This window comes from Drosophila virilis, chromosome 3 (assembly GCF_030788295.1).
Source record: "Drosophila virilis strain 15010-1051.87 chromosome 3, Dvir_AGI_RSII-ME, whole genome shotgun sequence".
NCBI lineage: Eukaryota > Metazoa > Arthropoda > Insecta > Diptera > Drosophilidae > Drosophila > Drosophila virilis.
Genome location: NC_091545.1, coordinates 12,773,631 through 12,795,566, shown reverse-complemented (window position 1 = coordinate 12,795,566; position 21,936 = coordinate 12,773,631). Strand labels below are relative to the sequence as shown.

The 21,936-nt window shown below is 42.0% G+C and overlaps 5 protein-coding genes across 6 annotated transcripts in view; 3 read left to right on the top strand and 2 right to left on the bottom strand.

Annotated features, from left to right (window-relative positions):
* The first annotated feature begins 3 nt into the window (after positions 1–3).
* LOC6623663 (gastrula zinc finger protein XlCGF46.1) lies at positions 4–1,617 on the top strand. Its single transcript, XM_002047296.4, has 2 exons — positions 4–595; positions 656–1,617. The coding sequence occupies exons 1-2, from the start codon at positions 140–142 to the stop codon at positions 1,493–1,495; spliced, it is 1,296 nt and encodes a 431-aa protein (XP_002047332.1). The 5' UTR covers positions 4–139; the 3' UTR covers positions 1,496–1,617.
* A 65-nt stretch (positions 1,618–1,682) lies between these two features.
* On the top strand, positions 1,683–5,671 carry LOC6623441 (zinc finger protein 883). Its single transcript, XM_002047295.4, has 2 exons — positions 1,683–2,271; positions 2,322–5,671. Exons 1-2 carry the CDS (start codon positions 1,813–1,815, stop codon positions 3,237–3,239), a joined length of 1,377 nt encoding a protein of 458 aa, XP_002047331.2. The 5' UTR covers positions 1,683–1,812; the 3' UTR covers positions 3,240–5,671.
* On the bottom strand, positions 3,799–5,863 carry Acadvl (Acyl-CoA dehydrogenase very long chain). The gene has a single exon (XM_002047294.4). The coding sequence runs from the start codon at positions 5,817–5,819 to the stop codon at positions 3,936–3,938; it is 1,884 nt and encodes a 627-aa protein (XP_002047330.2). The 5' UTR covers positions 5,820–5,863; the 3' UTR covers positions 3,799–3,935.
* Positions 5,864–6,134: 271 nt separating this feature from the next.
* On the top strand, positions 6,135–9,287 carry LOC6623684 (gastrula zinc finger protein XlCGF46.1). The gene is made up of 2 exons (XM_002047293.4): positions 6,135–6,724; positions 6,787–9,287. The coding sequence occupies exons 1-2, from the start codon at positions 6,254–6,256 to the stop codon at positions 7,612–7,614; spliced, it is 1,299 nt and encodes a 432-aa protein (XP_002047329.2). The 5' UTR covers positions 6,135–6,253; the 3' UTR covers positions 7,615–9,287.
* Positions 9,288–21,936, bottom strand: part of LOC6623540 (uncharacterized) — an 86,253-nt gene continuing 73,604 nt past the window's right edge. For both annotated transcript variants that reach the window (XM_002047292.4, XM_070208059.1), the window contains 4 exons: positions 18,556–18,658; positions 14,699–14,721; positions 10,492–10,826; positions 9,288–10,426 (listed from right to left, as the gene is read on the bottom strand). In XM_002047292.4, the coding sequence (XP_002047328.2) occupies positions 10,088–10,426; positions 10,492–10,826; positions 14,699–14,721; positions 18,556–18,658 (800 nt within the window). In that variant the 3' untranslated portion in view covers positions 9,288–10,087. The remainder of the gene's footprint in view (positions 10,427–10,491; positions 10,827–14,698; positions 14,722–18,555; positions 18,659–21,936) is intronic.

Genomic DNA, 21,936 nt, shown 5'->3' with positions numbered 1-21,936 from the left:
AAACTTGCAGTGACAACTTGCAATACGCCCCTTTGCACACTGTTTCCATCAGCTGATTCCCGCATAAACAAAAATAAATATCTTGCACACTGTTCAGCAAAATTGCTTTGAATTTATTGCGATCTGGTGAACAGTATAAATGTCCATCTCATCCAAGTGCCGTGTGTGCATTTGCACACTCGATGCAGATGCTACATCCTATGACATGCGAAAGCTGCCCAAGCTGGCGCACAAGTTCGTCACCTGCACAGATTTGTCCGTATCCGATGAGGTGCGGCTGCCAAGTGAGCTGTGCCGCGTCTGCCATGACCAGTTGGAACGTTTGTATGCATTTCGGGCCAAGTGCATAGCAGCCGATACGAAATGGCGCATGGAAATACTAGCCTTCTGCGTTGATGAGCAGCCCATTAACGATGCCGCGCCGAAAACGACTCCAGAAGAAGTCGTGGAGCTGAAGCAGTGCCGCGTAGAGGCAGACACTAACCAGCATCATGACCTGCCGGAAACAGCCAATACAGAAGCACAAGTGGAATCAAGCGTAGACGCACCACCGCAGCAGATCACGGAAGTCAACTCGGAACTGGGTGCCGAACAGGTTTGCAAAGCATTGGAAATGTTTGTATTTAAGCTTCATTTCGGCCTCTGGTCATTTTAGAACTTGCCGCAGCAACAGCAAAAATCGATCTACAAATGCGATATCTGCGCGACGCAGTTCTTGGAGGAACATCGCCTACAAGCACACAAGCGTCAACATGGACTGATGCCCTATCCGTGTCCGGAGCCTGGCTGCGAGCGCGGCTACAGCCACAAGAACACGCTAAGCGTCCATATGCGCAAGTGCCACAAGCTGGGCAAGGAGCACAAGTCGCACGTATGCGAATACTGTGGCAAGACATTCGACACGCTGTGGCGACTCAAAAATCATCGCTTCACCCACAAGGACAAATCGGAGTTGCCGTATGTGTGTGAAGAGGCAGACTGTGGCCAACGCTTCTCCAGCAAGCAGCTGCTCAAGGTGCACATGATGCGGCATGCGGGCATTAAAAACTATAGCTGTACCTACTGTGGCGTGCAGAAGACGACACGGACCGAGCTCAAGATTCACCTGAACTATCATACGCTGGAGCGCACCTATTGCTGTCGCATTTGCTCCAAGGTGTGCAACAGCTCAAGCAATCTCAACCTGCATATGCGCAGCGTACACGAACGTGACCGTGCCCGTAGCTATGCCTGCAGCTACTGCGACCGCACCTTCACCCAGCCATTCCTTTGCAAGCAACACGAGCTGATCCACACCGGTGAGAAGCCGCACGAGTGCCCGGATTGCGGCAGGCACTTTAGACAAAAGGGTGCGCTGCGCACGCATCGCAAGATTCATGAGCGCGAGAGCATGGAAACAAATGCCCATCCAATCCAATCTCCAAACGATATAGCTGCCGGTGTGGGTGGAGGAGTTGGCAATGTGCCAGGACAGGTGGTACATGAATATAAGTAACCTACTTGGGCGCAGATTCGGTGCATTTACAGGCATAATTTATTAATACAAAAACTTCTCATAGTGAATACTATTGTAATAAAAGTAAAATGAATATTAAACCAAATAAGTTTTGTTCAATATATTTGCCAATTCCAACACTGAAAATCACTGTTACACGGCGCTGTCACTGTTTTCAGTCACTGCTACTGTTACAGTCACCGATTCGGGCATCTCTTCTGTCGGCACAGCTGTTTCGAGCAAATAAACAATAATAAAATAAACAAATACCGTTTGTTGCACTTACAAACTGGGTCAGCGACACTTAAATTACGCTTATGACGTCAGCAAATATTCGACTTAAATGCCGCGCTTGCATTTGTAGCCTCGCAGCGGATGTCGGCAGCTACGATATGCGAAAATTGCCCACACTGGCACACAAATTCATCACGTGCACAGGTTTGATTGTGTTTGAGACGGGGAAGGAGCAGACGTTGCCAAGTGAGCTATGCCAGGCATGCCATGATCAGTTGGAGCAGTTCTATGCATTCCGTGCCAAGTGCATTGCAGCCGATAAACAATGGCGCGCTGAAATTGTAGCATCCTCTGATGCTGAGAATCCCAAATGCAGCTTGGATGCGGCAGCTATAGAAGTCTCAGAGCTGGATGCCTACACTGAGAAGAAGGTGCGAAAGAGGCGAGCAGACAAGCTCAGCACAGAACAATTGGCAAATGAAGAGACTGAAATGGAGTTGCCCGAAACAGAAGCCACAGTTTTGGATACAATAGGGGCACAGGTATATCTGCCCGGTACTCGCAAAACATTTGGCTAACTTTACTCTTTTAGGGATTGCCAGCCAAACCAGCTGCGCCCAGCTTTCAATGCAACATATGCGACATGCGCTTCTTGGTGGAGCATCGCCTGCAGGCGCACCAGCGTCAACATGAGGGCCTCATGCCTTACCCGTGCACTGAGGCCGGCTGTGATCGAGCATTTAATCGTTTCCACTGTCTGTCGGAGCACCTAAAGCAACACTCGGGCACCAGCCGCTGGTTTAGCTGTGACCAGGAGGGTTGCCACAAGATGTATCGCCACAAGCCCACGCTTATCATGCACATGCGCAGATGCCACAAATTGGGCCCGGAGCTCAAGTCGCACGTGTGTGAGTTTTGTGGCAAGGTGTTTAACTCGACGGCAGTGCTCAATGATCATCGTTACACGCACAAGGACAAATCGGAGTTGCCGCACGCGTGCCAAGAGCCGGACTGCGCACGGCGTTTCTCCAGCAGAGAGAAACTCAAGGTGCACATGATGCGGCATGCGGGCATCAAGAACTTTAGCTGTCCTTACTGCGGCATGCGCAAGACAACACGGAATGAGCTCAAGATACACATGAACTATCACACGCTAGAACGCACCTGGCCCTGTCGCTTCTGCTCGAAGGTGTGCAACAGCTCCGGCAATCTCAAGATGCACGTGCGCACCGTTCACGAGCAAGCCAGAGATTATGCATGCAGCTACTGCGAGCGCAGCTTTGCCAAGGCGGACACCCGCAAATACCACGAGATGACCCACACCGGCGAAAGGCCGCACGAGTGCGATGAATGCGGCAAACGCTTTACCCAGCCAGCGGCCTTACGCACACATCGCAAGATCCATGAGCGACAGCGCAAGGACTCCAACTCGGCTGTGTATACGCTATTGATGACTGCTCCGACTGACACAGCTGCTGTTAGCTTTGTGCAGTCGAATGGCGGCAGTTAATAATCTTAATTTGCAACCGTAAGAATGACGAATCTCTTCAAGAAACCAGCCAAAGAAACCTATTAAATGGGGTAATAATACTATAAAAATTGTTATATATAAGGTCTGACTTTGGTCTGCACTCACAATTCGCGTGCTGTGTCTATCATCAACTATCATCATCCTAATTCAAAGTCCAAAGTTCCTTAGTACAGTAATCACTCACTAGAACTTATAGAAATTAGAATCGAATATTGAACAAGAAATTCTATCTTTGAGAACTATTTTATTATCTTTTTTAGTTGAATAGAATTCGCTCGTTAAATGTAATGTATGGTATATAAAATTTTAGAAAATGTGGAAAAGAATCGTTCTGATTTGCGAACGGCTACTGTATTATAGATTGGCATAGTACGTCGTCATCTAGTATATAGTACGTCAGCAAATGACAGACCAAATGGACTTTGAGCTGAACAGAAATGTTCATGTGTTCAGGTTTAATCATTCTCATTTCAAAGTTTTTTAATGCTGAAACAAAAAATGATGAGCATTAATTATCCCAAAATAGAGCTAAATCGAATTGTAATTTACTTAAAAATTTATTTTAAAATTCGGTACAGAAAAGGTTGAGACATATATAATTTTCTAATGGTTGGATTAGACATGTGGATTAGTTTCTCTCTAGTTGTTCAATCTCTTTGTCCTAAAACTTAAAATTCAATGTAAATCAATGACACCGGTCGAGTGTACGCCATCCTGTTCACAAATCTTTTTTGCTAATGTCGATATTAATTTGTTTTCGGCTTGCAGTTGGCCTGAGCTCGCCTTTCGCAAATGTTGGTTTACTCGTTCGGTTGCCTGAATTGACAGGGCTTTGGTTAAGTTAAGTTCATGTTCCGCCGTGGGCAGGTTTAGTTGCGCAGTTCGAGTTGCTCGCGAGAGCGTTGCGATCATGGCGTAAATATCGATGGCGGCATTCGCCAAGTGATTCAATATAATCTGTTCGTTGATGATGTTCTTGTTGTATTTCACTAGCACCTCCTCCGTGGTCCGGCCAAATAGATCAATGCAGGCGGCGGTTCTCTTCGCAGATTCCTGCAATTCGGGCACCACAAAGGTGCTCAAGTCGGTGCCACCCAAGCCAATTGTTGTTGTTGCACGTCTGGATGCCTCTTTGAATATGAAGCCTAGATTGGCGGCTGGATTTTTCAGCGCGCGCTGCAGTTCCTTTAAATGGTTGCCGGCGTATTGCACGCCGGAGAGAGCCACAAACAAGCGTAGCACCTCGTTGGTGCCCTCGAATATGCGGAAGATGCGCAAATCTCGCATGATGCGCTCCAAGCCAGTCTCCTTCATGAATCCCATGCCACCAAGAATTTGTATAGCTTCATCGCAGACATGCCAAGCACTCTCAGAGGAGTAAATCTTCGATATGGCCGTCTCCAAATGGTAATCCTGACTGCCCGAGTCCATGTTTTGCGATATCATAAACGCCATCGACTCTGTGGCATATTGCAGTATATTCATTTTGGCCAATTTCTCCTGAATGGTGCCAAATTCTTTGATCTTCTGTCCGAACTGCACGCGACTGTTGGCATGTGCCGTGGCAATCTCAATGCACTTCTTCATGGTACCCGACATGGTGGCACCCATGCCGAAGCGTCCACTGTTCAGTATGTTGACGGCCACCTTGAAACCTTCGCCCTCCTTGCCGAGAACGTTTTCAATGGGAATCTTAACATCCTCGAAGTAAACTTCGGTCGTGTTTGAGGCCTTAATGCCCATCTTCTTCTCTGGTGGACCGCTGGTGACACCGCCGAAGGAACGCTCCACAATGAATGCGGTCACCTTATCTTTCTTTTCGCCAGTCTTTTTGTCGATTTGTTCGGTTTGGGCAAACACTGTCATGACCTCGGCTAATCCGCCGTTGGAAATCCATATTTTGGAACCATTTAGAATATAGTACTTGTTGTCCGCACTTTTGACTGCGCGGCTGCGTATGGAATTGGCATCCGATCCAGAGCTTGGCTCGGTTAGAGCAAAGGCTGCATAAACCTCTTCAGAAGCTACCTTGGGCAAATACTTCGCCTTCTGCTCGGGCGTTCCATACAGCAGAATACCCTTGAAGCCGATGCTCTGATGTGCGCCCAGGGTAATGCCCAGTCCCAAGTCATTAGCTCCGACTATTTGGCACAGCCTTGCGTACTGAGTATTGTTCATGCCCAGGCCGCCATATTCGCTGGGCACCTGGATGCCCATGCCGCCGAGCTCCCATAAGTTCTTAAGCGTATTATCGTCGATGACGGAGTTGTCGTCATTGCGCGCAGCGTTGTTAACATCGGAGAAGAATCTTTGAAATGGATCTAGCATACTATCGGTTGTTTCCTTTTGTTCCAATGTCAAGACATCGGGGTAGGGGAAAACTTGCTTCGAAACCAAAGTGCCACGAAATATGTTTGCCATAAAAGATTCATTTGGCCTTTTGGGCTCCTTGCTAGCTTCATTTTCGGGTTTCCTTTTTGGGACGGCAGCCGAATAGAATCGATATTTATAAATATCTAAAATTAATTTGCGCGATCCGTAACTATTTAATTTCAACATTTTAGCAAGACAACTGAACTTTGTACCTAAACGTAAACAATGAATACGGGGGTGACCTGTTACATCTAACAAGTACTTTTAAGTATCTATTAACAAAGTGTTGGACACAGCTGTTAACAATTTCAAAAGTAACGAATACATTTTATAAATAATTTAAAATTAAAAAGTAATGCAAATGCATTTTTATATATTATATATTTTACTATAATATATATTTTTAAAGCACAAGTTTTTAATAATATTTGCATTATTTTTCTAGTCACGTTTGATGCCACCAACATTTGTTTACACGGTTGCAATTGAATAAAGTTATCGATAGTCGATAAACTCTGATCAGCTGCAACCGCGTTAACAAAAGAACGCCGTAATTTATTCCAAAATAGTGGATAAGAAACTAGTTTTATTCAAATGTGATAAACCAATTAGCAGCTTCGATGACTACTTTTACGAAGTGTCGTGTTTGTATTTGTGATCTCGATGCAACTGTCGGTAGCTACGATATGCGTAAATTGCCCCTATTGGCACACAAGTTTGTCACGTGCACCGATTTGTCCGTGTCTGAGGAGCAGCGAGTCCCCAGTGAGCTGTGCCAGGCGTGCTATAACCAGTTGGAACAGTTGTATGCATTCCGTGCAAAGTGCATTGCGGCTGACACAAAATGGCGCATGCAAATTTTGGCATTTTGCGATGAGGAGGAACCTATTTACGACTTGGAGGCGGCACCGAGTACAGTTGCAGTCGAGGAGCTAAAAGAGAGCAATAAAAAGCAAAATGGAAAACTTCACGAAAAAAATGAAAAATGTGAAGAGCACCAATTGGATTCTGTAGAAGTGGAAATTGAAAATCATGACATGGAAACACCTGCACAGCCCATGGAGGACAACGTTGAATCCGATGCCGTAACAGTAAGAAAGACAAAAACAGAATTATTTTAGATATTAATCAGTAGCATTGCTTAACATTTTAGAGTTCCTCGCCACGGCATCCAAAAAGCGTCTTCAAATGTGATATATGCGCCGCGCAATTCTTAAATGAGAAGCGCCTGCTAGCGCATAGTCGGCGACATGGACAGATGCCGTACCCCTGCCCCGAGCCAGGCTGTGATCGCGGCTACAGCCATAAGCATACATTATCGCTGCATATGCGAAAGTGTCATAAGCTTGGCAAGGAGCACAAGTCGCATGTTTGCGAGTTCTGTGGCAAGCTCTTTGACACCATGGCGCTGCTCAAAAACCATCGTTTTACGCACAAGGACAAGTTGGAGCAGCCATTTGCGTGCGAGGAGCCGGACTGTGAGCGACGTTTCGCCACTAAGCAGCTGTTAAAGATACATATGATGCGTCATGCGGGCATCAAGAATTACACATGTTCATACTGTGGCGTACAGAAGACGACACGGACTGAACTCAAGATTCACCTAAACTATCATACGCTGGAGCGCACCTATTGCTGCCGGCTCTGCTCTAAGGTGTGCTACAGCTCCAGTAATCTGAATAAACATATGCGCACCGTACACGAGCGTGCTCGGAATTATGCCTGCCGCTATTGCGAGCGCGCCTTCATTCAGCCCGAGACACGTAACCAACATGAGCTAATCCACACGGGCGAGAAGCCACATGGGTGCGTGGAATGCGGCAGACATTTTAGGCAGAAGGCAGCTCTGCGCGCTCACTACAAAATTCATACCCGCCAGCTTAAGGAGCAGAGCTCCGAATTAGGAACTGACACACATGAGATTGTAGGAGATGAGGATGGCAATGATATGCCAGAAACTGAATATGTTGAATACGATTGAAAGGTTCATAGCATTTCGAGTAACTTAGCGACTCTGGATGAACTATTTTGTCGTTCAACGGGGTGATCTAAATGTGTGCGTTTATAATTGGAGATAACCAATACTCAGGTCTGTATTGCCTTCACATATATTCTATTTTAACTCTTCCAAAGAATATTACAATTGTGTCATGAAAGCACTTAAGCATTAAACGGAACTTATAATATTCTAAGCGGGTATCAACACAGCCGAGTGGATATAGCCATGCCGTCCGTCCGTCTATTTCTATGCAAACTATTCTCTCCGGTTAAATGCTATTGTGCTGAAACGTTGTTGAGCTTGCCGAAAAATGAAATGTTTAAAAAGGAAAAACACTGCCTATTTTAACAATTTCAAACGAATCCAACAAATTTGAGTTTCGTTATCTTAACACATCTAAAGAACCGCAGCAAATCAGATTACTGGGGCTTCTGTAGAAACAATTCTAATCCGCATGTTATATTTGGTTATTTTCAAATGATTATTTTACTGCAATCTTTTATTAGGAGGGAGTCAGACTTTTATAAAAACACATCGCTTAATTAACACAAGTGTAGAGAAGTAGTTAAGTAATAGAAGCAGAAAGAAATATGAATTCGAGAGTAGATAAGTAGGTTAGCAGAGATGGGCTTTGTTAGATGGCCCGCAGAACTTGCCAATACAAATCTTTAAATCAAGGCATCAAAATCTGTAGAGCTTACTTGATTTCATGAGAATCGCATAGAAGAATTGCATTGAGAACATAAATTGATATATAGCGGAAGGTAAAGTGGGCCTATATTGTTTTCATGCATACATTCATCCAATCATTTATTTTTATATATGAACACATACATACATACATACATTTATACATAAACAAACATATATTCATAACCACATACATACATGCATAACCTCATTCAAAAATATACATACGTGTCAGAATTTTCAAATTGTTGGTAAACGATATGCGATAAATGCAGGGTATGCATTTGTATACCTCTTAAACATTGGTATACAACAAAAATTTGTCTTATGGTCCGTCTTAGCGTGCACTTATAATTAAATAACGTCTCTTACTGTTTGGGCTATGAGTCAGTCCGACAATCTAACGTGGCAATCAATTGTATATATATTTATAGATGTAAAAAGTGATAAATTGTTTGTGTTTCAAAAGGTATTAAAAACTGATTGCTTAAAAAATAAATTATATATCGTATAACTCGCGTGAATGCAAAATGTCCAACGAAATGTTTGTCTTTTCCGCCAGAGTCGGAATCATCAGGCGGTATTCAAACGCCTTCAGTTGAGCCCTTTTCAGAGGTAAATAAAACACAGATCCATTTTGGGATTCAGAATGTAAATAGCAATAGTTTTTAATTATATTTTCAACTAAAACAAAATGTACAAAAATTAAATTAAACAGCATGGGCAGCTGCTGCTACTAAATCTAAAATCCATATGTCTACTAAGTTATATGCTTGGAAAATTGTTTGTATACATGTATGTATGTAGTTTATTTATATTGAGTTAATGCTGTAGTATGTAAATGATATGATGTGCTACTTGGAGTTGAGAGAGAGCTAGAGCTGTGATCTGTGGCAATGGCCCAGTTTTGGGTTGCGTGTAGTATATTATATTGTATATTTGTATGCAGTATAAATAATTCTGTGTGTGTTTCGTAAATAGTCATAAATACTTCTTTTTTTTTTTTTTAAATTTCTTGCATTAAAATCGTTGTAAATATGTTTTCCTTTGCTTCGTTTATAGATATTGTATATAGTATATTTCCTGTAAGCATAAATTCATTTGCTGTAAATATGTATGAACGTGTGAATGTGTGTATGAGTGTTTTTTTTTTTTTTTTTTGTTTTTTTGCTGTATAAATACGTATAATGTCATTATATGATTTTGGGTACATTGTTGGGGTGTTTTCGTTAAGACTGAAATGCGTTACTCTCACCTAATCCAAATTTATCAAAAAATTGCTTATAATTCGGTTTTCTGTTTTGCTTTTGCTTTTGCTTTTTTTTTGGGCCTTTTTTCTTGCCGCTTCTGTTGTTTTTACATTTTTAGAAAATGCTAAAGTACATAGAACATAAGAATATAGCATATTTAGGCTAAATATCACCCACGATTAAATCGTTGTTTAACACTATATTAAAACTAGATTTATAATACATGCTTGTATGTAAATCTGTCGCTTTATATTACAATTCAGACATAAACAAAAGACACGAATCGAAACTACGCTAACTCTAAGCTAGCATATCCTATAAATATATATTTATATATATATATATATATATCTTTAGAACTATTTGTATATATATCATTAGACTATATATATGTATGTATATAGATTGTGTGTAACGTAATTCATTAACATGTTAAGCTCGCATATCTTGTTCTCTTTCCACTTTTTTAAAGTCACATATCTCTTATATAAATTACAAATTAACTGCTCAACTCCTTAGACATAGTCTGAGGGCACTGTGCTGGTGCTCGTCTCATTGATGGCCGCCAGACGCGGCATGCGGCGTTGCGTCATGGCCGCTGCGGCAGCATCACCCGTCGCCAGACCGGTGGTGGCAACGCCGCCAACACCATTGCCGCCGCCGCCGCCATGATGCTCCCAATTGGGCAGCGGCTGTGACATGACATTTAGGCCAACAATCTCATAGGCGCCCTGGTTGCTGCCACTGGCGCCACCCGGCATGGCCGTTACGGAGAGATCCGAGTAATAGGCGCTGCTCGGCGCTGACGAGACGACCATGGGAATGTCTTGCTCGTGTGCTTGGAAATTGTATTTCTGCAAAGGATTTTGATGAATGACGTTACATAATTGGATATAGTTTGCCATCTTGCTTAACTCACCTCGCCACACTGACTGTATGCCGTATTTTGATACGACGGATTTGCCGAGCGCACCGATTCGCGATCAAGTTCCGCGTAGAGAGCTTCGCTGACACCGACCGGACTGTACGCATCATCCATGTGGGTATAATGATTCTCGGCTGGCGATGTTGATGGCGGACCAATCTGATCGGGTCCCGCCGACGAGCGCCGACTGCCGCCCAGCCAGGTCCAGACGCCCGAATTGCTAGTCGGCCGGCGTATGCTGTCCGCCGAATGCTTAATGGAAATTGGCGAGCGGTTCTGGCCGGCACCGTTGCGATTGTTGCGACACCACCACGGCTGCGGGCGACCACCTGTAAGAGATGCAGAGCAGCAGGCGCACACATGAGTAGTTGCTTTGGTATTTGAACACTTGGTGGCTTAAAGCTAAATCGAAATCGGAATCGATGCTGGCGACGCAGAAATCTATGACATTTTGTTCTATAATCGGGCGATAAATCAAACATTCACCTCATTGAACGCGACAGAGCAGCAAACAGCAAACAACAAACAGAGAAACAAACAGCAAAACAAACAAAGCGTAAATTAAACGGCTGTCAACTGGCAGCGAGGTGGCAACAACAGCCACCATTAGCACCGTGTGCCACACAGTTGCACTGTTGCAGTTGCTAGCGAGTGGCATGAGTAACGGGTGACTGGGCCGAAATGTCAAATACTTTGGTTCACTGTGCAAAATACTGTGAGATCCTTTTTAATCAGCTTGTGTGATCTCATTGTGCAAGAAGCCTAACCTCATGAGTAATCCTTGGCATATATGTATGTCATAAGACTCAGCCAGAGATCATCAACCTTGGCCATTCCCACACATATGTGTGCTACAATAGGAAGTCTATAAAATTTCTATTCATTAGAGTGAATCATTTATAGGCTGCTTATCCGCTAACAGCATCTTTATAGATTCCCTGAGCCTTGTTATAGTAATTTCTGTTCATAACCAGACCAAGACCTGTTCAACATCCGCTGTTCCCACCACTCCAGCAGCCACAGCTCATCCAGCTCATCCACTTTGCTTAGCTGCTAATGATTGGCCAGTGCTCAGCTTTTAACGCCGCACCGCTTCGCCTTTCACTCTCGTTGCGCCCAGAGCTGGCTGCCGCTTGAGGCGATCCAACTAATTAGCGGAATGCATACGCAACCACTTGCAACCGTTGGCAGCGTCGCCAATTTTCCAAGTTATGCACATGCATAATGCAGCCATTTCGGTTGTGGCCACTCGTTGCCTGCTTTTAATGCTTATGATTTACGTACTGTGCTGTAGCTATGGCTGTGCCTGGAACTTGTGGCTCCGTTGCTCTCTGGCGATTATTAACCCAACCTTATCGTATGTAGGTGCTCATATACATGCATTTTGTGCATGTCACAAACGCCAGAGACACTGCAATTCGACTCCAAGCCGCAATATTTGCCTGCAACTTCAGCTTGGATTTGGACTCGCAGTCGGACTTGGACTTGGATTCGGACTTTGCGGCTAGTTGGCTTTAATAGCTGTTTTTTGTGCAATGTTAACGATGTTGCTGCCTGCTACCGCAGCAATTGTATTGAACTTACGCTTATTGCTGCCACTGCACAGTGGTGCCAAACTATTTACACTGAATTTATCGAAGCACTGGTTGCTAGACCTATTATAACTTAGGCCTATTATAACTTTGAAAATTATTTAAAGGTATTCCGAGTTAGTGTCGATAATTATTATTATTATACTTAATTATTATTATGAGTATCGTATACTTTTTCTTTCAACCATGACTTCCAGTCTCTAGTGAGACGAACTGAAGAAGGAGTTCAATTAAATATGATATATTTGATATTATGAATATTATTATAATTATTATCAGCATTAATATTATCTTTATAATTATCAGTATTATTGTTAGTATTGTTATTTTTATTATCATTATCATTATTATTATCATTATCATTATCATTATCATTATTATTATCATTATAATTGTTATTATTATTTATTTATATTTGTATTTCTTATCATAAGTATTTATATATTTATTATTTTGTAATATGAGCAAGTTCCTCTCACTTTCCCATACACATTAACCATCAATTTGCTCAAAAAATATACATTTAACAAATGTAAATAACTTGAAACCAGTGTGCATTGGTAGCTATTGCTGTTGCTGCAACTGCTACCGCTGCCGGTCTTATCTGCTGCTGCTTATCTGCGTGCAGCGCCAGCGGCAGCAACGGCAAATTTTGTTAACAAAATATTTCGCAGCAGCTTTCGGCTAAAAACACCACAGTAACAACAACAAATAGTTAAAAAAGAAAAAAAATATCAAAAATATTAACGATCATTTTGGAATTTAATGTGTGTTTTGCGTCTCGTTGGATTTCTGTGAAACAAGTCGCCAAATGGCGCATATGACATGTGTAATGAAGTCTTAATAGTCGCACAGATAATGCCAATGACTGTCAGCGTGTTTACTACTTGAGTTGGCTTGAATGCCTTCTCTGTGTCTGTTGCCTGGGCACAAAAAAATGTCGCATTGCTGTTCTTATCGCGTATGCATAATTAAAGTAATGTTACTCATACGCCGCGTTGTCTGCCTGGCAGCGTTCAAGATAATTGAGCACAGAATATCCTATGCAAATGGTGCTTGCACCAACTGCAATTTTGGGGTGTTGCAACAACAACAAACATTTACCTAGTCAATGGCATTTTGTAAAGTTTTTGGCAATTCCACAAGATGTGGCAATTAACTTTTAAAGGTGTCGTACGGTATTTTTCTATGCACCTTAATTATTTACTTTGGGTGCAAACATAATCAGCTGCAGTCGAATTGTTTTAATGTGCTCAGCTTTTGGGCAATTGAAAATAAGTTTTCTCTTCGGCATTTTAAAAACTGTTTTTGGGCAACTGGCGCCTGTCGCCACACAACGTCCACGTTGACGTTGACTTCGACATAATCACGCGCTTTAAAAGCTGCTGACAGTTTAACGATTTGTGGTGATTGTTTGTTTTGCTGCTGCTGCTGTTGTTGTTGTTGTTTTTGTTTTTTGCAGTTGTTTGTTGTTTTCGCAACATGCAACCGTGCGTAGCAGCAGAAAAAACAATAAAACGACTACAGCGCGAAAGCTAAAACACACACAAAAGAAAAACTTTAGCCAAAAAAAGTTACAACCAAAAAAACAGCAGAGTTAAAACAACAACAGCAAGTGAAGATTTTCATGGGACAGCTAATTGGCTGCTGTGACATTAAATGCCGTCAACAATTTGTCCTGCATGTCGATGTCAGCAGAGGACAGTCAGCAGACAGACAGTGAAATTGGCGCCAATTGGAAAGAGAGAGTTGTCCAAAAAAGGGTCCACATGGTGGGCTTGGGGTGTACCCCAGCTCGTTTGTCAATAATTCGCCTACTGTATAAAGGAAACAGAACCGCGCGCCAAGCAACTAAATCAAAAAGAAAAAAGTTTTTTGCACGATTTTCGAACGTGTTTAAGCCAGGCATCTGAAGGAAAGGCCAATGCCAATAGCAAAAGCTGGCTAGGGAACTCAAGACAATTGTTAGCCTTTGCCTTAATTTGTCTACAAATTTTCTTAAGCCGAATGCTGCCACGGGCTCTGTGGGGGCACGTACATCAGTTTCCATTTCAGCAGCATCTAAGATTTGTGGCACGAACGTGAACTTCATGCATTGTCGTCAAAAATTTGTATGTTCGCTTTGCAGCAGCACAAGACCCAAGAGAAAACAAATTAAATTGTTGCCACTTGTGCCACAAATTTGCTCTGCAACAAAAGCAAAAACGAATTTCCGTGAATTGCATGCAAAGCCAGAATTATGCAATTAAAAATGGAAATGGAAAAGCAGAAAAAACGAGCGTAGTATATGCTAAGAATACAAAGAAGAAGAAGTTTAAGCAAAAAAGAGTCTGCCTAGCGCTGACTTGCTTAATTAATCAAACGAGGCAGGCAAAAAGCAAGTGACTAATTGATCAAGTTTGAAATGCAGCTGGAGAATGACGGAAATAGCTGCTGACAACTGCTATAGGAAACCTATAAGAAATGTATGAAAAAACAGACTTCAAAGTGGAATCGATTGTTGCGATTTAAATATTTATCTTAAATACTTTAATAGCCCAGCAGAATATAGATAGTAATTATCTCGATGTTACAGCTCTCTTAAGTTTAGAAACTTGATTTGCACTTACCATTGGCATTCGCTGATTTAATTCTGCAAAGATAAGAAGCGTACAGAATGTTGCAATTAATAAACAGAAATTGGCGGTAAAATAAACATAAATTAGCACAAAGCAAATGTCAAATTGTTCAATGCCAAGAAACGGCGACAAATGGCAAATGCCAAAACGAAAGACTTAGGACACAAACTTCGTCTACGCAAATAAAAGTTTTGCGTGTGACACGCAGATAAACTACTGCAAAATATATGTATAAGCAGATAAGAATTTTACACAAAACAACACAATTGCATTACAACAGCAGCAGCAGCAGCAGCAACAACAACAACAACAACAACAACAACAACAGCAGCAGCAGCAGCATTCACCATTTGTTGCAACACAAACGTTGAGATTAGATTAGCGCACAAAATCTTGCGGATAAGCGTAGAGTTGAAGAGGCTGAACCGGATTACCTGCCCGATTTGTGGGCTCTTCTTTCAATGTTGATGTCGTTGCTGCTGTTGTTGTTGCTGCTGTTGTCTTCTGTTCTACAAATTCCGCTTTCAATTGAAGTTTAGCAATTTTCTCTAACAGTTTCTCGCATTGCCATTAACTTTGGCCCCACAGTATTTGCACTTGCCACCGCTTTCTGGGTCAGATCGAGCACGAACCTAATGGATATAGATTGTGCGTATCAATTAACCGTCTAGTGTCCGTCCATTGTACGCCGTGTCCGTATGATTGAGTGCAACTTGGCATGCGGTTAAATTTTCCCCTCGCTTTGCCTTGATCGATTATAATGTTAACCTGAGCTAAACCGACGCCAGTTCGACTCTTTGATTCGCATTCGCCTCTTTTTAATTTGGCCTTTTTTTCTCTCTTTTTGCAATTCAATTAAAGTGAACAAGCTCACCGTTCAGCCAGCCGTTGTCCGTCTTGGGGGCCGTGCCTTTGCTCTGCGCTAATTTTCCAACTGTTTTTCTTTTATTTTCTGCGTTTTTCTTTTTCTTCAATTTTTTTGTATGTTTTTCCTTTGAAACGTTATGTTCAATTTTCTGCGCTTGTTTTTCGCCAGCAGTTGATTTTTTTTTTGTTGCTGTTTTTTCGCTATCGAGCTTGAAGCATGCTAATTGAACACGCCTTTTTATGTAGCTCGGAGTTGTTGCAGCTGCCTTAAACGCTTTAAACTTGAATTTCGTTATTCGTTTTTCTATCAAACTATGAAATACGAGCACGAAGCGACAATTTTGTGCCATTTAACAATGTTATTGTCAAACAGAAAGTGAGCTAGATGCAGACCTTGCTGTGGTGTATGTTTGTGTGTGTGGGCGGAAACTATTTTTTTTACTTTTATTTAATTTTAAGCTCAAAGCTAAATAATAAAATCAAAATCAAAGCACACATAATTTCCAGATAATACTTAGGCGAACCAGTATTTAAAAAATATTTAGATTGAAAATATCTTTTCCTTTTTTTGGTAAATTACACAAGCCTCATTCTGTTTTATATGCTACAACGAAGTTAACTTAAGCTTTGACAAATTGCAACAAAATATTATCTCTTAAACAGTAGCCCAATTTGCATATGCTTAAGAGAATTCCAAAACGTTAGATCCAATGTATTTAAGAGTCCACTTGCTGTTCTTTATAAAAAGAATTTTAAATAGATTTTGCATTTTGAGTGGCTTAAAAATGTTGATGCTAGCAATCTAAAAACTAGCACAACATCATTTATTTAACGCTCTTCACTCGGCAAGTTAAGTAATTCAAGTGCCAGTATCAATTCGACAGTCAACATTTCAAATCAAATGGTGCTTTGAGTTTTTCCGACAAGTGGCTCAGCAAAAAAAGACATTTGGAGTTAACCGTGTTGCCATTACAATGTCTAGACGTTGAGCAAACATTGTCAGGCCGAATGGCAGGTGCCTTTAAAACTCGACTTCTGAGGTGTCCACTAACAAATCATGAGCCGAAAAACAACAAAAACAACCGCAAATGGCAACTGGCAAACTTGTGAGCTGCAGCAGCAGCGGCAGCAGCAACATGTGCCGAGCAAATTTATAGCGCCATTAGGCGATCGAGAATTGCATCAATATGCAAATAAGTGTAACCGATATTACATGTAATTGCTGCTAATTTGGCAGCCAACACGTCCATGCACGACGCCCGAACCCACCGAACCGACCGCCAGCTGACATGAAACAGTTGCAAAAACAACTCTGGCAAACTGACTGACTAAAGCTGACGGCAAGGTGAACAGCGTGACAATCCGATTGCTGTCTACCTATATGGGGTGCGGGCAGCGGGGAGGCCCACTTGATATGCCCAGATTCCAGCTTAAATAATGGCAAATCTTAGCTAAACAAGCAGCGTGTGAATGCGTAGCCAAACGTGCAACGAGCTACGAGAGCGCCCCACCAACCCAATCGAACACCCCACTCAAACTGTCTGCCTACGAGAAATTAGTTACAGACTATGCACGACTGTAGGGTATGCTGAGCGTGCTTCTTATACAGAGAATATGTCTATAATACGATTATTTCTTTGAGGCATGCTTCCTCGGATGTTTTTTATCTTATACTATCTAGGATTGTTTAAGTACTACGGATTTTAGTCTGTTGATTTTTTCCTCCATAAAGGGTATTCCCCTGTCGTCTTTGGCCAACGGCAATTGTTTCTCACTTGTCTCGGCTTTGTGTTTGTTTGTTCATTTGTTTGTTTTGCTTTGGCAAATTATTTGCAAAATTAATTTTATGCAAACATGCCGCCAAAATACAACAACATGACAATTTAATTGGACGCGACATGTGGCCAGCGTTCGATTGAAAGGCAACGTTAACTGCGGCAGCGACAGCGGCGCCTGCGCACAGCCAACAAAAATTTTGGTTAATTTTGAGCTCGCGTGTTGCCAACGCCCCCGCACACTTGCCAGCTGTAGCATCCCCTCCAGCCCCTCCATACTCTGCAATTGCTCGAATATATTTTCAGTAAATGAATGTCCATTTAAATGTATCTTGTCGCGATTACGGAGTGTGTACTGTGGGTAAGTGTGTGTGTGTGTGTGTGTTTTGGCGACTGACCCACTCTACGCCTTTGATAGACGCCAAAAGAATGGCCTGTGGCAAAAATGTAGCCTCCAATAATTGTAGTTGTTGTTGTTGCTGTTGTATGTTTATTTTAAAGAGCAATTAAGTAATAAAGCAATTTCATGTTCTTTTGTTTTGCGCCTCGATTATTTTTGCCGCTATTCTGGCCGCATGAAGGCGCTTTAAAGGTTTCTCTTGCCTTCGGTGGGCGTTTAATTGAATTGCTGTTTGCTGTTGTGTGGGCAAATCCATTGTAAATCTTTTGGTTACATACATATGTGTACTTGTGCCACGGCTGATATATTCGCACTGGACGTATGGACATAGCACATATTCAATTTGTCTGTTATTGTAAATGTCGCTGCATGACGGATCGTTGGGGTCGTCTTGGGGTCTGAGTTGAATGTCCGTGCTGGCTATGCGACTCATATCGTACACGTTTTGTATATATGAGCGTAGAGATATATGTTTATGATGACTAATTGCGGTATTTTTCTAGCTAAATGCCAAAATGTGTCTATTTATTAGCATTTTTATTTATTGCTTGTTGTTTGTCTTGAGCAATTAATTTGAATTGCAAATTTATGCGCTTGCCTTTATAGCTAAAATTAAAAACAACTTGTCTAACGAAGTTATCCAAAATCGATAACTTATTGATGGGTTATTTTGATCACTTTTCCAGCAATTGTAGAAGAACAAAGAAAATATCATTCCAAGAAGTATGTAGCTAGTAAATGCCTTTCATGTGATGGAATGTAACAAATCGAGTAACACTTAATAACAAATTGATCGATATACATACCTTCTACATCTTAGAAATATGACCATTACAATAGCACCTATAAGACCCGATATGATTGAGACTACGATTAGGGTGAATACCCATCCAAGCTCTCCGGCGTTATCTGTAAGAAAACCATTAAAAAATTTCAATTAAAACACAAATGAGATGAGTCTTGTAAAAAACTAGATGATCTAGCTATAGAGCAACTCTTAAAGCAGGTGTAATGTTTTTATGATTATGCAATTTTTATGGCGCGATGGCGATAAAGATGATAAATTCATATGAAAAAAAAGTTATGAATATGAATATGAATATAAAGCTGCACAGCAAGTAAATGAGAGAGATAGATAGATACGTATCCGAAAGGTGATTCGCCTAGCTGTAAAAAAAAGTAGAACATAAGCATGAAATGAAAATTCGTGAGTGAAGTCAATTAGGCGCCATCAAAAGAAGTTGGCGATGAGCAGGCGATTAAAACTGCTCTCAAAACTGAAATTAAACGAGAAAACTGCACAGTACTCTCTCTCTTTCTCCCTTGCTCTCTCGTTCCCACTCTCACTCATTTAACGATGCAAAATTAATTACAAAGTTTATTATCTTAACAACTTGAGGCTGCCAGCCGACATTGGCCCCGCTGGTGATTTAGAATATTTATGGCCTCAGTTAAATGAGGCAGGCAATGAATACTGAATTGGGTAGGGTGAGAGGAGAGGGGGGATAAGGCAGTGTGGGCCTTAAGGGTCAGGAGACAGTAAACGTAGTGAAACACATGCGACTGCGTTTTGACCCTTTTGCCTAGACCTTATCTAGCAGCGGGCATCTGTAAACAAGCGTGGGGTAAACAGCGTGTCAGGGGTGTGAAGGGCTGTGCCAAAAAGGTTAATTTAAGCAAACAGAAATCAACACGCATATAAATATTGCAGCCTGCCCTCACAGCTGCCACGCTTAATATCCTTTTGATAAAAGCCGACGAAATTGTAGAAGAAACAACAAAGAGTCGGATCAGAAAATACAAGTATCAAATAAGATATTCACTCTAAAAGGTTGTGTTAAATTGGATCAATTAATAATTTAATATATTAATTGAGGCAATTATATCCTTCAAACTGTATATTGTAGCTGTAACTATAATACATAAGCCATGATAGACTTATAGACTATATTATTGGGATTTTATAAACATGACAAGCTGTACGACTAGCTGAACGTACTCTCATATACAAATTTATAGAGCATATAATTAACTTAATGTTGATCCGTGTACTAAGCTGGGAATGACTTTCTTAATGGGCCCTTGAATAGAAAACTTTTATAAATTTGGTACAATTTCGTTGAAAAATGTGAGGTTTTATTTCTTGAAGCTTTCAGGTGGTTCACTTGGCTACCGTTTGGCAGTTATCTCGTTATCCCACTTGTCAGTTGTTTAAATATTTATGCTGCCGTTGCTATAATAAGAGCAAACGCCATTATATTCGCTGCCCCAGCTTCCTCTTTGCCGTCTGCCGCTCTCCAACAGCGCGGCCTTCCATTGTCTTGAGTGTAATAATTCAATTGGCCGAAAACGCAGCCACGAGGCGAACGCTCTGGAAAGCGTAATTAATAACAAACAAAGAGAACGAATGAAATGTAATTTTTGAGTGTGTTTTTTCTCGCCCCCTCTTTTACTGCTCCCTCTCTCTTTCTCTCTTGTAAATTGAGGATGTGGGCGTGGCAGAACAGCGGAAACGGGCTAATAAGCGGCGCCTCACAAAAGTGTTGTAAAAAATGCGCGTTAATTGAGGCGAGCTGTTAAGAAAAAACTACAAGCCAATAAAAAGAAAAAACGTAACGATAACACCTGAAGAAACTTGTTAGCTGGACTAATATTCGACAATCAGGAAAAACTTTTTCTTTATGTAAAGTCGAAGGCAACGAAATTAGTTGCTGTTGCCCAGGCGGCTCCTCTGTAGTTAACTTCCGATTTTATACTGGTATGAACTGTAGTTATATTAATGCAACTGGCAAGCTATCTAGCTGAATTGCACTCAAGTGAATTGAGAATTAAACTCAGGCCCGCTGAGTTTGTTGTCGGATGCTGTCAGACAGCAAGTTGGCAACAGCATCGTAAAGTTCCACTTGTGACTGACGCAAGTTATGGCCAAGTGGCTTGGGTTGGTTTTAAAAAAGACTCCCGTTTTGGGAGGGGAGCCCTTTACTTTATTTATGCCACTCGCCAGGGACCCCAAGCGGCAAGCAACATGCAACAGGTGTGCGCCGCTTCACGCAATGAGCGAGGCCCCAAGAGAGCGAGAGAGAGACGAAGAGCAAGAGCTGCAGAGGGAGCCATTCGACCTGGCCAGGTATTTATTAGCAGTTGCTGAGTCGCTGATCTATTTAGGTTCAGTATGGGCCAGTCTAATTGGCAACTCATTAAAATAACTTCGTGCTGGACAACGGACAATGGGCAGCTTGTAACTGGCTCGTCACTTTTGGCATAGAACATGGCAAAACTTTTGGTTTTCTTGGAACTTTTAGGACTTGACACGAAAACAAAAATAACAACAACAACCGCCGAGAGGCAAAACTTTTGCAGCTGTGCAAATGCACAAGTTTCCATGGAAATGCAAACTGGGCTTGCATGCTGCAGTTGCAGTTCAACAGCAGCAACACCAACAACAACAGCATCAGCAGCAGCAGCAGCATCAGCATCAGCGGCAGCAGCAGGCGGTATTCGAGATACATCCATCAGATACAAATGGCTGCCCGCAGATGTAACCGCCGCCAACTTGCTTCGCTCGTCTGTCAGCAATTGTAATAATCGATCTGAGCCAAGATGATTGATGATGCGACACAAGAGCCCCCGATGGAGATTTATGGCCGCCAGCCTCATGCGTCTGGTATATCTACAAGCTCATATGTATCTCAAATGCCCAAAAGTCGACACGTAATTTCGATATGGCGACATTTATGGCGCATTATCGCATAATGCATTTTCTATATGCTAATTTCAACATCGTTTGGCTCCTGCTCAAACCCACCTGCTGTTGCCGCGGTGGTAAATCATACGAAAATTGGCCCACACGTTGCTGCTGTTGCGGCAGCTTGTTGCAACTTGTTTTTGCCATTGGCGTTGCAGCTGAGCATTTGCCAAACTGTCGCGCAGTTGCATTTTTAATTGCCCCACAAAAATGCCGAAAATGAACAGCAGCAATGAACTGCAACTGCAACAGCAAAAACAACAACGGGCTGCAACAACATGCTGTTCAGCTGACTTTTATCTAACAACGTATCGGAGGCGCCTTCGCCTTTGCGGTGGGCGTGGCCGGCATTCGCATTCGTGCAACCAAAACGGGCCAAATACGACTTAATTAACAGTCCACACAATTAAATTAAATGCTCGCATTTGTTTTTAAATTGAGC